This window comes from Rhinoderma darwinii, chromosome 5, assembly GCF_050947455.1.
Source record: "Rhinoderma darwinii isolate aRhiDar2 chromosome 5, aRhiDar2.hap1, whole genome shotgun sequence".
Classification (NCBI taxonomy): Eukaryota; Metazoa; Chordata; class Amphibia; order Anura; family Rhinodermatidae; genus Rhinoderma; species Rhinoderma darwinii.
This window is the reverse complement of record NC_134691.1, coordinates 303505431-303524707: the sequence shown is the minus strand read 5'-3', so window position 1 is coordinate 303524707 and position 19277 is coordinate 303505431. Positions and strand designations below refer to the sequence as shown.

The following is a 19277-nucleotide window of genomic DNA, read 5'->3' as shown; positions in this document are numbered from 1 at the left end:
GTATTATTCAGTAACAGTATGGAGGTATTATTCAGTGACTATTGGTTATGGTGTGGCAGAATTATTCAGTAACAGTATGGAGGTATTATTCAGTCACTGTGGTTATGGTGTGGTGGTATTATTCAGTAACAGTATAGGAGCATTATTCAGTCACTATGTGGTTATGGTGTGGAGGTATTATTCAGTAACAGTATGGGGGTATTATTCTGTCACTATGTGGTTATGGTGTTGTGGTATTATTCAGTAACAGTATGGGGGTATTATTCATTCACTATGTGCTTATGATGTGGAGATATTATTCAGTAACAGTATGGGGTATTATTCAGTCACTATGTGGTTATGGTGTGGCAGTATTATTCAGTAACAGAATTGGAGCATTATTCAGTCACTATGTGGTTATGGTGTGGTGGTATTATTCAGTAACAGTATGGAGGTATTACTTAGTCACTGTGGTTATTATGTTGAGGTATTATTCAGTAACAGTATGGGGGTATTATTTAGTCACTATTGGTTATGGTGTGGCGGTATTATTCAGTACCAGTGTGGGGGTATTATTCAGTCACTATGTGGTTATGGTGTGGCGATATTATTCAGTAACAGTATGGGCGTATTATTTAGACACTATTGGTTATGGTGTGACAGTATTATTAAGTAACAGTATGGCGGTATTATTCAGTTACTATGTGGTTCTGGTGTGGCGGTATTATTTGGACCTTATATTGTGTTATTATTGATAATATTGGTCTTATAATAGTGAGTTGTGTTCAGTAACAGTATGCAGGTAATATTTCATCTGGTATAGTGGTATGATTTAATAATTGTATAAGTATACAGATAAATGCTTTGGGGCTTACAACACTCCTAAACGTGCTAGAAATCAGTGATGCAGTCTTTTGCCCAGGGCCACACATTGTCTAAAATAGGCTCTGGTGATAGCGGTGGTGGGGTGAAGGGGTGGAGGAGTGGTGAGTGAGTCGCTTTCCCACGCTAAGTTAGAGTGAGAAAGCTACAAGCAGGACTGTGATTGGTGAGTTACTCCTAGGACACTGCACAGTGCACAGGCAATGATTTTGTAATGTGTCTGTAAACATTTTAGTCTGTCCGTGATTTCTAGCTCAGTTGACCAGAAATAATTGAAGTGGAGGTTGGCAAACCTGCTATTCCCTGCTGCTAAGCCATATCAATGATTTTTAAAAGTTAAGAGTGGTGGAAAAAAAGCAAAACTTGCAACTTATTAGATAAATATAGCATGCACCATAATTTGCAATATTTTATATATATATATATATATATATATATATATATATATATATATATATATATATATATATATATATATATATATATATATATATATATATATTCATGGCATTAAGCCCTTCATTAATTCGACTTAGGAGTCTCTTGTAAAGCTAAAACTGGGAAATGTTGAAGCAAGCTACCTATAGCCCCAATCTGGCACTGTCTTATTTTCAGAGGACGATAAAAAAAATTAAAAAATGAAGAAGTTGTCCGGGTGAATCTTTTAATCAGCAGGTATTTGATTCCTTGGTCTACTGCTTGAGGTGATTATATTGGAAAATAGACTATGACGGATGTCAAATAAAGGTGTTTGCCTAATGAACATTTTAATCAAATTGTTTTTTTGTGGTTATTTGGCTCCATATTTAACGGTGCACGTTAGGCTGGACATCATGGGCACAGCTCTCTGTTTATTCTTAGCAGTTGCCAGAAAGTTCTGAGGGAAGGTACAGATGTAGCCAGCTTTAGCTTGACTTTTAAAGCATTAAATACATAGTAGCAAGATCCTTTATCTTGACTTTTTCAATGACTTGTCAATGGCTTTTGTTGTTTCATATCACGCTGCAGCAAGTTATCAGAGTCAAGATAAAGATGGCTACATCCATAACACAGTGGGTCATACCAGCGACATTTTCAAACAAGTAAAATCTCATTGTGCATTTATGTGCTTTTCTTGGTTACAGTCGGTATGTTAAGATGTAGGAGTCATGTCGCAGTTTTTGCAAAATCGCAGCAAAACTGATGCAGTTTGCCGCAATTTTGTGCAAGTCACGTCAGTAAACTGCAACATGATGCCACGTCTGAATATACCCTTAGTATAGCAGCAATATTCAACTTACATTGGATAGATCTGGTAAATATCTATTATAAGTCTTTCCATAAATGCAAAATATACAGTACACGCTGATGAAAATGATAGAACTGAATCTTCAATTATCTGTATCACTAAAATATATTAAATTACGTAAACTAGCTGTTCTCCACATTGCCAATCTAAGGCCTCCATCACACAAGGAAAAAAATTTGAGTGATGTTTAATTTAATAAAATATCTGTAAAGGAATTTCAAATTTTTTATATAAAATCCTCGCTACATGCAATCCCTACTAGGGGAAATTGAGTGCATTCAAATTTCTATAGCTGTCATTCAGCCCAAAACGAAATGCTTATGCAGCAATCTCATACAGTAATCTCCCCTTCGTGGCAGCTGCATACACACTAAATTTTAGCAATTAAAGAGTAACTGTACTTTCAAAAAACTTTTTATATGTCATAGAGACATATCAGAAGTTTTCATCGGTGAGGTCCAAGTGCTGAGACCCCCCAACAAGGTTCGCTAATCACAGCCCAAGTTGCAGGGCGATCAGCTGAGCGATTCTGCACCCTCGTCTCAGCACCCATACCCCCACTGATCAAAACTTCTGATAAGTCTCTATGACATAGCAAAACTTTTTGATAGTGCAGATACTTTCTAACTCTGCACTGGCTGTGTGAGGGGAAGTAGAGTTTTTGGTGCTCTGTACAAGGAGAACAGAGCTCCGACCCCTATAAAGATTGGACCTAAAGTGTAATGGAGTTAGAATTTGTGCATTTATTTTAAGATTTATATGTAGTATTTTAAATATAATTATTCAAATTAAAGGGTAACTAAATGTTAAACAAACTTCTGACATGCTATAGTGACATGTCAGTAGTTTTGATTGCTGGTGGTCTGAGCACTGAGACCTCCACCAATCGCTAAAACGAAGCGGCGGAAGCGCTCGTGTGAGTGCTGTGCCGCTTGCTTTCTATTCGGCTTTTCTCGGAAAGCCGAGCAGTTGGTGTACTGACTCAATAGAAAGTCTATGGGCCCGTACACCGCTACATCGGCTTTCCGAGAAAGCCGAACAGAAACAAAGCTGCTCAATGCTCACAAGGTTTTGCCGCTTCGTTTTAGCGATCGGTGGGGGTCTCAGTGCTCAGACCCCCAGCGATCAAAACCTTCTGACATGTGACTATGACATGTCAGAAGATTGTTGAACGTTTAGTTACCCTTTAAATTACTTTAGGAGCTACTGTATACTTCTCTGCTAGTTCCAGTAATACTGTGTGTTTTCTCTGGATATAAAAACTTAATTTTCACATAGCACCATCACCAAATGTCATTATTTTATCAATTACATTCAAGACTGCTTAGTGAAGCTTCTACAATATGGGGTGCAGAAGGTGTTTTATGTCAAAATGGTCATAAAATTAGAGTTGGTTCTACTTTCTTCATATGCAACACTTTCATAACCTGCACAGAATGCTGTCAGCCCCATGCGCTATATAAAATAATACCCTCTCGTAATCACTACCATATTTTGAATACATATGAACAAGAATTCGAACACCATTTCATGTAGATGCTGATGATGTGATGACTCAAAGAAAATAGGTAGGTAGAACCATCGAAGGAGGATTTGAAAAGCACAAATGAGGTATAATGTGGGGGAGGAGGTTGAAGATGGTCGACTCTAGGCACAGACAGCTAGAACCGAGAAATTAATTTTATGTTCGTTATCGTTAAATTAGTGCATACACTATGAGATGTTTTGTTATGTTGAAGTACTCCTACTTTTTGTATTGCATTAATGCTTGATGCACAGGGGTGGACTAACCTTGCACTTAATGCCGGAGGTTAAAAACTTAAATACATTTTTATCACCCAGATAATTAACTCCGGCCTCCATTTGTTTATCCCTCACCTTATTGTTATTCATTTGGAAGACAATAACATCTACATAAAAGCACTCTCCGAACAGTTCTTCTTTCTGCCATGATCAATAGCCCCGAGATGTACCACATAAAGGGATTGATTATTTTAAGTGCTGCAGGTTTTTTATTTATAGGCCTCAATGTGTCATGTAGATGCATTTCTCAATTTAGGTAGAAGAGATTGATGCTGTCGTATTCACCTACAGGTGTCTGTCTGGCATTACTAGAGGGTTTCCATCAAAGTAAGTATACACAGAAACAGAGGAAGGAAGGTCATTTAGAAAATTTGGTTGGCACGCTGCAATATCAGGTTTACAAGGCAAAGTAATTTATTTGTAGTTAGGCTGCCGACATGTACATGTAGCATAGAGATTCTGATCACTGTTCACTTAAAGAGTGTCAATGTTTCATAAAGAACCTTAATGGGGGTTTCTCATAATCATAATTTATCACCGATTCACAGGATAGATGATAAATGTCAAATCGGTGGGATTTGACCGCTATCTCCAGCTGCCCCATAGAAAATAAACGGAGCGGTGACCGAGCATGCTCAGTACTGCTCTATTCACATACTGCCCTAGAAAATTCCTGTTCTTAGGGATCAGTGAGGGTCCGAGCGGTCGGACTCACACCGATCAGACATTTATCATCTATCCTAGCCAATAGATCTGGTGTTGAACTGTGCGCTACACAAGTCATATATAACGTATCAAAGCACACTCTTCTTTTGGAGAAATTCTACTCCTTCCATTACTTTTTAGATCTGTCCAATAGGAGGCAACTATTGTCAGTGGCTCCAGCTTTTCTGCCTTGTCTGTAGCAGGGTTCCCCAAGCAGTGCCTTGGGATCCACATGTGACTCTTTAGCTTCTTTCATGTGGCTCTGAAGCTGATGGCAGCTTGAAATACAATTGTGCACTAGTGGCACCAGAGATGTCAAACTGTTAGTGGAAGCTTGCCTTATGGGGAAAACAATATTATTGGCAGTTAACACTAGGGTTAAACCCATAACACATCTTTAATCGACTATTCCCTTTTAATATACAGTGCGGCATAACACCACATGTCATGTTCGAAAGTGGTTCCTGAACTAGAAAGTCTAAAGTAGTCTAAAATCCCCCAGTGGCTCAAGCCTAGCAGGAAGCCAGTTTATTGAGAACTTCTGTTTTATTTTGTCACGGCCATATATATTCTTAAGAGAATTGAACCTCAATAAGGGGGATCCTGGAGATCCACTTTAAATTCAGTTTTGTAGCATAAATAAAGTTAAAAGAACTAGGCTATCTGGGCACTGCTGGATGAAGGACATAGACTGGAATTCGTTTAAAAGAATTTTGATATTTCTTAGGGCTACGCGTTTCAACACCAAACAGGTGTCTTCCTGAGGCAAGTGACACTGCTTGTCCCTATTCCCTTCCTGACAAGTGTAGCCCACTGCTCTCATTTCCCCATTCTCTTTATTGGAGGGGCGTCATCAGTCATTTACTATAGTTCTCATTTCTTCTTTCTCTTTCTATTTTAAATATCAAGGGACACAAACAAAGTTCAGAAAAAAACATTTTTTTTCTTGTCTTTTTTTAGATTTAGTGGACACTCTAAACAATCTTGTGCATTAATGGAATGCAATCCATTTTCATATATTTGGAGGTATATAATAAGAAGTCTGGTGTCTGACGTTTGTTATTATGAACACACAACATTATTTCTAGGGTCGTCAGTCATTTGATTCCCTGGGTTTCTACACACAATTTACTTCCAACTATTTTTAGCTTATCATGGACTGGTCCGGATAACATTTCTTTTTTTGGCACAATTTTTAAGAGAATTGCTAGTGATAATAAAAATATGAGACAACCAGTTTTTCTTTAAATGGAAATGCACATTTAGAATCTTATTTTAAATTCAGATGGTTACTTGGATACAAAGCGCATGAACTTCTGTAATAAATTAACCCATCAATAGATAATATTGATTGCCTGGTAAATCACTGGGTAATGATTCCACGTTAATAGCAGTGATCCCAGGAGTTGCGGATAATAAATATAACTGTCTTAAATGTCTCCCTGCCATTCTTTTTCATTATGTAACTTTCCATTACAAAGCTTGGCTTAAAGGAACAGTGTCATCACAAATTATTTTTTTATATGTTAAAGATGTTAGTGCTTTATTAAAAACGTTTATATTCATTTGTGTGTTTGTGTTTTACTTTTTCTTATTTTTACACTTTTTCTTCCCTATGGGGGCTGCCATTTTTTGTTCCATTTCTGTCTGTGTCGATTAACGACACATACAGACATGGAATACGGCAGCCACAGTCCCATAGGGACTGCGAACGGCTCCCGTCCCATTGACTTCAGTGTACGGCGTCTGTGTGGGAACTGCGCATGCGCCGCTCCCACACAGTCCAATTCGAAATTGGCGCCGTCCGGCGCCATTTTCCTGTGGACCGGAAGTCGCGGCCGGACAGTAATATTACTACTTCCGGTCGCGGCTTCCGGATTTGTGCACTTGGACCAGCGGCAGCAAACGGAGCGGACGGGCCGGAGGGAGCCGCGGCGGCAGGAGCAGGTAAGAGATTTCAATGTATGTTCGTGTTTGTGTGTGTTTACTACTGTATGTAAACCTACTACACTGTGTGTTAGCTCAAAAAATGGCGACACACAGTGTAGGAGGTTACACCGTTCAAACCCCTCGTTTATCCCGGCACTAGCCAGGATAAAGGAGGGGGGATGCTGAGAGCTCACTAGAGCGAGGGCTTTTAACCCAATGTTGCAATGCTGCAATTTTGGGAATAGCTCCATCTAGTGACCAAAAATGGGTAGTATTATAAATTAGAATTAATTTATAATATTTCCTGACTCGTGAAAAAAATAAAAAAAATTTGAACAATGTTTAATCACCCACACACTAAATGTTTAATTTTTAAAAAAAAAACATGTTTTTCTGGCAACACATTCCCTTTAATATGGTACAGAAAAACATAGACGTGTTTATTGTACCGTGCATGCATAAACTTTCATTCACAGTATATTTAGAGATGCACATTAATAAAACAATACCTTTATTTAACAACTTATATTGGTTAGACTTCCACTTAAGCTGTTGTGATCATTAGAAGCCACCCTTGACATACTAAACCTGCATTATTAGGCCTCATGCACATAGCATGGAGCTTGTACTGAGGTACGCAGAGTTTCTGTGACTGTACTAGTGTGCCATAGGCCATGTGCTGGTTTATGGTATGACATCATATTACAGAGATATTCAGAGATAGAGTAGATCCATAATACGGTATCTTATGGAGCACACCACAATATTTTTTCTGTTGGATTTATGTGAAATTAGACAGAAAAAACCTCCGTACACCTCTTCTATAGGTGCTGTGTTATGGCTCCATACAACTGGGATGAAATACGGAGCTGTAATATGGTCATGTGGATGAGCCCTTATTAACACTACATGATACTCAGCAGTATCATATCATATTGAACATGTATTTGTGTCCTCTTGTGGTATGAAAACCTAAGAAACCGCTTTGCCCATTATAATATCTCACATAAGGAAATTTGACAAACTGAGCCTCAATAGAATCATATACAATGTACTGCTATTATAGATTTATAATAACTAATAATTGTACTGTAAGTAACAAAAAACAAAGCAAGCAATGCCACAAATGGTAACACACTAAAGAAGTATTGCCATCATATGATATTATTAGGTTATAACATAACACTATTATCAGTGGGGTTACAACCTCACAGACCTCTGTCATCCTGGAGAATGAAGGAACCGAGGTCCCTTTAACTTTTCTCCTACACAGCAACACTTGGATCACTAATATATCTGTCATATATATAATATATATATATATATGTCATCGCTTTCTATAGTATAGTATAAATACTAGATTTGATTCCTAATTCACAAACCATTTTTACTAGGCTGTTTCTCTCGTGGCTTATAGTAAACTTCTAGACAGGTTGCATTGTTCATAACTTTTACTGTGGTGAGTATAGAGTAAAGCATTTCCTAAGTTTATATGAAAGTTTATATAAGTTTATATTCCTAAATTTATATGAAACTAGTTATGGCTAATCCAGTGGTTGCTAAACTTTTCAGCCCAAGAATTCCCAAACCATCTAGGGACCACCACTGAGGGAGCCTAACTTACACCTAGACATAACATCTGACCTGTTCCCCATCCTCAACGTGGCTAATGTGATGGCTGAGCCTTTTAAGACAGGTTTAATGTTTTATAACTGAAACCAAATCCCTGCTTCGGGATCAAGTCTATATATAAGTTAGCAATGCAAGCTTCAGTAAATGGGATTAATTTTTATTTTATTTTTATTTTATTATTACTAGTTATATTTTTTGTTAAACTTTATATGAACTTTTTTTCTGGCAACCCTCCTTTTTCATTCTTCAATATCAGACATCAGTGTGGAGCTGGATTTCGCATTACTCTAATCCTTCTAATTTTGGCTATTAATATTGATGTAGTAACACCTTGTGCAGTACATATGTGTCCTTCCTTACATTTCCTCTTATCTTAACATATCCTGAAATGTGGGGCGCAAGATGACCAGCTTTGAAAATAAAAACATGATTTTGCGACATTTTGTATTATTTATGGGGATTTTCCCCATTTTTTTTCTTCATTAAACTGTGAAGTTAGGTCACCATTAGGTGCCAAAGAAGTGGGATGATGACACAAAAAATTGTAATGAAAAAAGAAAACAGCGACAGTGCAGTAGCCCTTATACAGCCACTTGGTGCCACATAAAAGCTGAGCAGCTTGGTGCCAGCAAAGTTTTTTAATTTATAACATTACCATCCCCAATTATGCAGCCCGCATTAGTGATTATTAACGGACAGAGGAGCTCAGATGACACAGTCTTTTAAGAAATGGCACCAAAATTGGTGGCTCTTTAATCCCTCAATACCAAAGGTATTTTAAACCTTAATGACCAAGCCATTTTTTAAGTTTTTCAATCGTCGCATTCAAAGAGCTATAACTTTTTTATTTTTCCGGCGACATAGCTGTATAAGGACTTTTTTTTTGTGGGCCAAGTTGTATTTTTTAATAGCACCATTTTGGCGTACATATAATTACATGGACAGTGGGATGTTCAGCATGTCAGCAGATTCTTCAATGGAACATTTCCTGCTTTATTTGGAGTAACCTCCACAGTCTCAAAGATCAGGGACTGAATTTTAACATTTTAATGAAACCTATATTAGAAAGTTAGAAAACGACATTTACTTTGTCAGTTTAGCATTTTTCTTCCTTGTTAATGACCCTTACAAAGACAGCAACATTTCCATCTATCAAGATTTTTAGAGTAGTCACATGCCCCGCAACAGTCCCAATGATTTGGAAAGAACGATCAGACTATAAGCTTGGCTATATCAGCACTTTTACAAGGTGTACATATTTCATGTTGATGTCAAACTTTGTTTTTCAAGATTGTCACTATCTATCTATTGGCAGTACTCAAAGGGAAGTGACGGTAATGAAGCAACCATAAGAAACTGCCTCATACAGCAAAAATGTTCTTAAGTTTTCTTCCGAATATAAAATATTTTCTTCGTGATAAATTTAAAATGAGTGCTGTACTATGGAAAAAATACATTCTCGAAAAGAAACATGTGCACAAACAGTATAGCACATTTATAAAGCTGTAATCTTCCACAGATCCAATCTCGCCACGGTGTGAAACTGGCACACCTTGGACCCACCAGAGCAAATGATTTAGGGGGCCTACCGTCAATCTACTTGCAATTACTTTTAATTCTAGCCTTAATTTTGCTGTTATCATTGTGAACACAGATTATATCACTAATAAATTCTTATAGGTTATTTGTGAATTAATCCATAAAAAATAGACCCTAGTGGCAAATGATTGGTTGAAAAAACATTTTCAAATGGGATTGTTTTCTCCTGAACTTTTGGGGCCCATTATTTTGTCGAATCCTTTATTACTGTAGGATCCTTTCCCCAGTTCATCCATAATCATTTCGCACTACCCTTTCTGGTAAGGGGCCTATAACACTGTCCACCTTGGGCTTTCTAGTTCATAGCTGGGACACATAGACAGGGCAGTAGTAGAGGGGGAGTGGGGATAGGTTTGGAACAATGCATAACAATTGATGTTGTGAAAGGAAATGTATTTTTCCAAAGTGTTTTATACCTACTGTATACCTTATATACTCATATCCTTATATGCCTGTACAAGTTAGTTATATTAGAAGGTAGGTGCTCTGGGATTATAAAGCAGTAGTGCCGAATGCAAAACACTACGCAGCAATAATAATAAGTAAAATGGAGAATGATAGTGTCTTGTGCAAAACACTACGCAGCAATAATAGGTAAGATGAGGGAACGGCCCCTCTAAGAGCCAATTAAGTTGTGAAACCATATCTAAACTTTCTGACTCATTTGTTATTGTCATTTGTTATTGTCTGACTACAAATATCCATTGCTGATAAGAATAAAGTAGAAGCATTTTCATACAGTAACGTGTCTGTGTGTTTTTGCTACTCCGAGCTGCTCGTATTCATAAATTGATTTTTAAAAGCTAATTTGGAGCTGGATGGAACTCAAGGCATAGTGGGATGCTAGATTGCACTCACAATATGATCGATAATATTTGTGAAAAACAAGGTGACAACTCTATGAGCACCCCAATGGCTCATATTTGTCTTGACCTTTGAACAACCAGAGAACAGATCAAAGATGATATATTTCCATGTAATGCACCCTGCATAGATATCATGACAACAGCAATATTGGGCACCAAACAACAAGAAATGTATTATTCTGCTCCATTATGTTTGCTTAATGTTGCAGAGAAAAACAGGGGATACATTTAATCATTCACAGCCCTGAGGAATTTAAATGTTTACACCAAGCAAATATTTGCATCAGTTTATAAATAATAAAGGACAGATATTGATTTTATAAGGGCATGACCACACATGGCGGAATTCCTCCGCAACTGTCCGCATCAATGCCGCACAGAATCTGCGTTGCAGATTCTGCAGCGGATCTGCACAAAATGTGCAGAAAATTGATGCGGACTGGCCGCTGCGGACTGCAGGAAAAGTGCTTCTCTTCTCCCTATTCAGTGCAGGATAGAGAGAAGGGACAGCACTTTCCCTAGTGAAAGTCAAAGAAATTCATACTTACCGCCCGTTGTCTTGGTGACGCGTCCCTCTTTCGGCATCCGGCCCGACCTCCCTGGATGACGCTCCAGTCCATGTGACCGCTGCAGCCTGTGCTTGGCCTGTGATTGGCTGCAGCCGTCACTTACACTGAAACGTCATCCTGGGAGGCCGGACTGGAGACAGACGCAGGGAGTTCTCGGTAAGTATGAACTTATATTTTTTTTTACAGATACATGTATATTGAGATCGGTAGTCACTGTCCCGGGTGCAGAAACAGTTACTGCCGATCGCGTAACTCTTTCAGCACCCTGGACAGTGACTATTTACAGACGTCTCCTAGCAACGCTCCCGTCATTACGGGAGCCCCATTGACTTCCTCAGTCTGGCTGTAGACCTAGAAATACATAGGTCCAGCCAGAATGAAGAAATGTCATGGTAGTAAAAACAATACGCTCCGCAGCACACATAAGATCTGCGGACTTCATTGCGGAATTTTGACTCTCCATTGAAGTCAATGGAGAAATTCCGCCATGAGTCCGCAACCAGTCCGCCACTGCTCCGCAACAGACAGAGCATGCTGCGGACACCAAATTCCGCTCCGCAGCCTATGCTCCGCAGCGGAATTGTACGCATCGTGTAAACGAACACTGCTAAATTAAAGTGAAAGTCAATGGAGAAACGGCTCCGCTGCGGATTAACGCTGCGGAGTGTCCGCAGCGGAATTTAAGTGAAATTCCGCTATGTGTGAACCCGCCCTAATAAGGAAATTCTGAATGTTGGTTAACACAAATGTCTGTTTCATAGATGCCAGCAAAATGTAAGATGTCCTGCCTGCCCTCACTGCAGCTATAGAGCGTCTCACGTGTACAGGTGGTTACTGCTGACTGTTCTGGTGAATCGCCCTACCAGTTTTAGATGTTGGGTATATAGTGCCTGGCTGTATTACAGTTTGTACAACACATTAGATACATTTCTAACAACATAGCTTCAATAATACAATGGAAAAGTTTGTTGTTTCTATATTATATTTTTAGTAAACACGACAAATCCCAGAATGCAAATCATTACAGAAAATTCTTTGCAGACATTGTGTTAGCAAGGAATGTTGGGAGATTTCAGCTCTGAAGCCTGAAGAATTGCAAATCCATATCTGTACTAAATTACAGGTTGTAACACAATATCAGTACAAGAAAAGTAATGCAATGTATTTACAAAGTTACTCAACTTTTTATGTCAATTCATTCTATATGTAAACTGAAAAATTCACTTTAACTATGCATTTTTTACTTACCAGTTGTTGACCCTTAGGTCCCCATCCGGCATACTGGAGGTATGCTTTCTCTACTTCTACTTCCGGTGGATTTAAGTCTGTAAGTTTACTGCAAAGAAAAAGGAATCATAAATAAATAAATTATTTTTATTTTTATTTTCCAGCCATTAATAACGCATAATAAAGACTGTTATTGTACTTTACTACTGTAGCTTTTTATTTATAATATCAGTCATTAAAAGGGTATTCCCACCATAGACATTTTGGGCATACCGACAGGATATACCATAAGTGTTTGAAAGGTGGGGGTCCGACCTTTGGAACCCCCAACTTTTGGGAGCCTGACCTCCAGCCCACCAGGTGCATCTAGCTGCCGACTAAATAGAGATTTGGCCACACACACATGTGTGCAGTTCTCTCCATTTAAGTCTATGGAAGTAACGGAAAGAGTCAAGCAAGATTGTTCCAAGTAAGAGCAAGATGTCATTTTTTCATTTTTTTCATTCCGTCTGTGGCCAGATGCGGCCACCACCAAGTTGTATTTTTTTTGTTGTGAATTTTGTGCATGTCCAGTACCGGTCTAAATTTTCAGAAAAAACACTCTTCTTATATATGTGCCCCTGAGTTTACAAGATGCCATTTGCTACTCCTATGCTTTTCCAGCCCTGTCTTGTTCAAATAACAGAAATACAAAGACAGACAGAAACATAATAATATGGAAATTCTTAGTGGAATTATCCACTAAAATTTCATGTCGAAGAGTTAAAAACAATTGCATGTTCTGAACATGGAATTCTCCTGTCAAACTTCTTCATCATCAATACTATGACATGAATGTAAAATCAATTGTAAATTATTATATTTTTTGTCCAACTTTAAGTATGCAGAATACTTCAGGCTCGATGTAAACTTCTAAAAAGGACAGAAGTTAAATTCATTATCTACAATCACAGCAATGTTCGTTTTGATGGTTAATTCTTCTCACGTCACTAATCTCAGTTTAGTGCTTAATTTTTCCATGTCATTGAGATAGAAGAAAATTGCACATTTGATCAAGAAGATAATAAATAGGCTTGTGCAAAAAGTGCTATAATTAAAACAAATGTTTTATAACAATGTTAGATCAAGCAAAGGTAGAGAGAAAAAATGATTAAACCTAATAATTCCGACAAGGAAACAGACGAGTGTTGTCAGTTCCAGTCAATGTCTCATCTTTCAAAAGCGCAAGATTCAATTACACCGACGAGTGAAGCATGAACTTTCTCAGATAAGTATTAAAACTCTGTAAAATGAGATTGTCACCAGTCACAAATAGTGACCTTAACATACATTGATCATTATATCTGTATATTTTGTCACTATCAGTGGATGACATAAATCCCTGATAGTCTAATAAAGGTGTCTTGGCTTCCTATGACATTTCTACAACAGGTGCAAGAAAATGGTGTTGGGAAATCTTCCAAAGAAAAAAAAGATAATAGTAGGATATCAATCATATATTAGCCGTCACGGCATGTGTGAGCTACATCAGCTAATAGTGTTGGCCAAACCACACAAGTTCCCATGTGATTTGGTGCAGTCAGGAACAATGAAACCCAAACCTAAGAAGAGTCAATTTGTCCATTTCTGTGAAGAAGACCACAAAAGAACACACTGGTGACTTAAAATCAAGATGCACTGGTATCTGCTCTAAGATTTACCAGTAGATTGTGATTTGCCACCACTGATCTACAGTATTTTCTATTTCGTCATGGGTATCAGTAACATCACATAGAGTACTACTTGCACTTCTTAGGATCTGTTGTTTACAACAGCATCAAGGCTTCCATTTCTGATGGATCCATTGACCTCTTTGTACTGGGTAAATTAGCTTAGCAGAATACATAATTCTGACCATTATATCAACTGATGTTTCAAAAACCATTGAAATCAACAAGGAAGTTAAACCATTGAGGTCATCAGTATATCATCGGTGCGGGTCCAACACCTGGACTCTGCGCCAATCAGCGGCTCCGGTGGCCTCCGAGCACTGGATGTTATTGCACTTTATGCGATGTATGGAGACGGAAGCAGTTGGCTCCGTATATAGCATAGGGGCCATGCTGCAGAACTGCAGCTCTGCTCCTATTCACAGAGGCACAGTACTGCAGCTCGGCTGCTATTCCGTGACCTGTACCAACTGCTTCCGGCATGTACGTCCGGGGACCGGAGGCAGCCGAAGATGCTGATCGGTGCGGGGTCCGGGTGTCGGACCCCCACAGATCATGAACTGACGACCTATCTGGTGGATAGGTTATCCGTTGCCCGGTAGTGGAAGACCCCTTTAAGGTTAAGTTAATTTGACTATATTTAACTATAAAAGTGACTGTAAAGAAAAAAAAAAATTTGTGAATAAAGCCTTTTGTCATGGAAGTCTTTCTTTTCCAGTATGGACTACTAGTGGCCCCTTCTGCATCTTACACATTATACTAGTGGAGTTAGATTTTCATAATTAACAAAGTGATAGTTTGATCACTCTACAAGTGGTCTCCAACCAGGGGCTCTCCAGCTGTTCTGAACCAGCTCCCGCCATACTCTGACAAACAATTATTGGTGTAGACCAGTGGTCGCGGAATTGTTGCTCTCAGAGAATACTGGGAGTTGTTTTTTTGTTTTGTATTTTTGCAACAGCTGGAGTCTTATAGATCAATGGTTGTAGAATATCAAACTATCACTGTGAGTATCAGGCTGTCAGGGTATAGTGGATATTTTATCAGCTCGGGTGCACCTGCATAATATATATTTGTATGCTGATGGTATTTTTAGAACTGAGAAACATAGATATTTTCCTGTTTAAATAAGACTATTTCTTCTACAAGGCTTTTAATTACATCTGCACATTTTTGGTGTAAAACTTTTAGCATCTCACAAAGTTAAAGATCAGAGTCAGCAAAATGAATTTATTTCAGATTAGCATAGAATCATGCTGATTCACATCTTGGAGAATCAATTGAGAAGTGATATTTTTAGATATATTCACTTATAATATGGGAGGATCAATTCAGCAGATTTGAGATTTGCAGTGAATTAGGTTAATTTGTCCCCTGGAGAATTCTTCAGACTCACTGAACCTTTGTTAGAAGCTGTGATTATGGAGAGAGGCACTTTCAGACACACAAGAGGCTCCCTGACAAGTTACCATAATGGTTGGATTTGAAACCATTATTTCTGAAGCAGAAAATACCTGATGATGTGAATCAACAGTCATAAAAAGTTAGTACGGTGTTTTTCATGTTTTATGTTATGGCAACGACTTTGAAGCTTACAGTGCCAGATCCTCCTGCTTCATCCAAGAGACAACCCACATGTTAAATATCTCTTAACTGACCATATTATACGTTCTGTAGAAGTAATATTCCAACAGTATGTTCTAAAATCATTAATAGTCAACAACAGTCTGAATTTAGAGCGTACGGCATTGAGCTATTTCATACACATTGCAATATCAATCCATCTTGTTTTATGTCCATTACTTTACGAAGCCCAGGTTACTTCACCCATGTGTTGGCTAAATTCAAGAGCATATACATATCTCCCAGGTGAAACGGTTCAGGCCAATGGCATAGACAGAGGTGAGGGGGCCCCACAGCAAAAATTAAAATGGGGCTACCTTCTGGTGCTGATGATGACATTAGCACCACCACACTTTGAACCAACTGGAAAAGGAGGAATGTTTGCCACCATCTCCCCCATTCTTGGGTTAATTCCCCAAACACTTGTTTGTAAACCCTGTGGAGAGAGGATCCCTACACAGGCTCTCATTGCCCTTTAAGGGAAGCAGCCAACCTAGTCTGGGCCCCTTTTCTACAGGGCCACCCTAGAAGCTGGATAGTCCGTTACTATGGTACGTACACTACCTGGGTTAAAGAGATTATCCGGGAAGTTAATTATTTTTTTTAGGGTCTGCAAATTAAATAAATAAAGCAACAAAGTATTACTCACCTATCCTTGCCCCCGGCGATCCAGAACTGTCGCTCCGGAGGCAGCCCCAGTGCTTGTTTACATGCACGTAGCATTTGACCGATGCAGCCAATCAGAGGGCTCAGCAGGGTGCATCGGCCACATGTTGTATGTTGTATTTCTGGCATTATGCCAGAAATATGATTCGTCAGCAGAGAGCCCCGCTGAGCCCTCTGAAAAGCTGCATTGGTTACATGCTATGTGCATGTAAACAAGCACCCGGGAATGCCGCCGAAGCGACAGCGCTGGATTGCCGGAACAAGGATAGGTAAGTACTGCTTTTTTGTTTCATTTCTTTCATTTGCAGCCCCTAAGAAAAAGATGTAACTTCCCAGATAACCCCTTTAAGGTTGATGCCTCTACATTCTGCAGTGAAACCTCTTTATGAGAAGTCTATATCATGTTCGAAACAGAAACTTGGAATAATTGAGATTTATCAGTTTATATCCAACTTCTGGAGTTTTCTTACAGTTAGATAAATCTTAACTTATATCAGGAGTCAACTTCATGCCACAGTCTCATCATGAAATAAGACACAGCTGCTCATCAGATTTCCCATCAAGCGGGAATGTTAAAGCTGGAACACTTCGGAATCGTAGAACAATTGGAGGAAATGTAGTAGATGTCAGAGGGTTAACTAGAATCTAAAGCTGTACATTCCTGCTCAGCCCATCAACCAGACAAGCACAATTCAAAGAAATATGTTCCTCATTGTAAGTAAAGCTTTGGACACACAATCACCATCTGCTCAGTGAGAACTAGACATTACTCTGTCATCATAATCAAGGGAATGTTTTGTATCTCATGTTTTCTTTGTCTTCAGCAGCTAAACTGGAACTAAATCCGAACTGGTAGACAAAGCATTGTAATATGAAATAATGCAAGGACTTCGTTTTTATGTCACGTACGTGTAGTCCATTGTCAATTACTGATATTCACTCATTCTATTTGTAGGTTTATGTGCATTACTGAGGATAGAGCAAAAGTTCTTCTAGCATGGGAGGAAATGTTTTAACTAAAACTTCCAGTAAGTTTGATATAAATGGCATCACTTTGAAACTGCAATGTTGTTGGTATGGCTTATCATGAAAAACAGACCTTAAGGGTGTTATTATAAGCCCCTCATTAATCATTGGTTCTGATTTTTCTATGTTAGATTAATGCTTCAAATTTTTACAAAACATTGGGGCCCAGTAGCGGAGATAAGCAAGCAATGTGATCATTATATAGAAATGACTGGTCCTGTTGTCTAAGGAGCTGTCATCCATGCTGAATTGATCAAATTTGCACTGATTGATTTAGTCCAATGCAATGACTAAAGTTAGTCATACAAGACCCACTAGTATTCACCAAGGTTCTACCTGTTTGGCCCAACTGCTTCAGGTTTTGCTGACAGCCTATCTGACAAATCATAAAAATGTTAGGCCTGGGTTACACTGAGACTTTTTGTAGAGCTACTGATTTATTTTAACTATTTAGTAACAGCTGCAGTCCAGAAGATCGTATGCAACTCAATGTATTCCTTTGAACTAACTGCAGCCGTAGCTTGAGTTAAAATTAATCAGTTGCGCTACAAAAAGTCTCCATGTTGCTCTGGCCTTACCCATCGATATAACTGTTTTTTATTTGTAACTAGCAGATGCAACCAAAATAACAGCACTACACATCCAGATCTAATAACATTTCTATATGATTATCAGACTACTGATGTGCTGGTAGTTTATAGAAATCAGATCAGGATTACTAGCATAGCCAAAGCTGTTGCAAACATACAAGAAATCTAAGAAGTTTTAAGGCAATATTTGTTTAAGGGATTATGTCACAATATTAGCTATGCTGTTTCTGCATTCCCGTTCTTCCGTGCATCTATGCTTGGCCTGTACGAGGCAGCACAGGGATCAGGGGGTCCTGTTTGAGAGATTGGTGTGGGTCCAAAAGGTGGGACCCGCATCCATCAGACATTTATGCATACAGTATCCTTTGAATGTGCCATAAATGTTTGTGGTGACACAACTCCTTTAAGGCTGTATTTGCACCATGTGTCCTTGTAACTACATCTCCCATGATGTCAAGCCCAGGTGTCACATAGGAAGGTGTGGCATCTGCCAGAAGCTATAGTTTTACAGAGAATCTAAATTCTCACTAGGATGATGGAGAGCCATAGATACAGGTTGAAAGCCCAGGAAAAAGCACAAGAGAGGGTGCAGACTGTGCCCTGTGCAGCAGAATGCATGTCACAGGCAGTGTGAAAACTGCAGGGTGGGGCAGAGATGATTGGTTGACAATCGCCTTACATTATTTAAAGCCTACGGAAGATCCAGTGACAAGAGTAGAAAATATAGGACTATGCAGATTTGCAGTTGCCACCCAGTGCATTTCTTAATTTATGTTATGCAATAGCCAGGGCACATTCTTACTAATATTTTATTGTTCGCAAACCTACAAGAGAAAGCAATGGCATTATGTTTATAGATAAGAATTCACATGAGAAAATATGTTTCAATTGAACTATCTGCCCCTCTCACTGTCACACCACCCAGAAAGCCCTGGATGGACTGTGTTTCTATCTTTTGAATGTCTGGGTGGCCCGGAAATGGCTAAATCTTGTCAAGGTTTGTGGAATAATATGAGAGAAAGCCAATGTAGAAAGTAATCCTTTAGCCAGTGACCTCTCTTAGCCACAGGTCACAGTCCATTCCTTTATTATTTAACTAGGAAAAATTTGCATAAATTTACAAAATGCTCTTCCAGGTTAGCATATTTCAGGCTGTGTCTTCTTTCACCTATGAGAAGGTTAAG

The 19277-nt window shown here is 38.7% G+C and overlaps 1 protein-coding gene across 4 annotated transcripts in view; it reads right to left on the bottom strand.

Annotated features, from left to right (window-relative positions):
* Nucleotides 1-19277, bottom strand: part of DPP6 (dipeptidyl peptidase like 6) — a 1261161-nt gene that overhangs the window by 103367 nt on the left and 1138517 nt on the right. For all 4 annotated transcript variants that reach the window (XM_075827374.1, XM_075827376.1, XM_075827372.1 and 1 more), the window contains exon 7: nucleotides 12501-12588. In XM_075827374.1, coding sequence (XP_075683489.1) covers nucleotides 12501-12588 — 88 coding nt within the window. The remainder of the gene's footprint in view (nucleotides 1-12500; nucleotides 12589-19277) is intronic.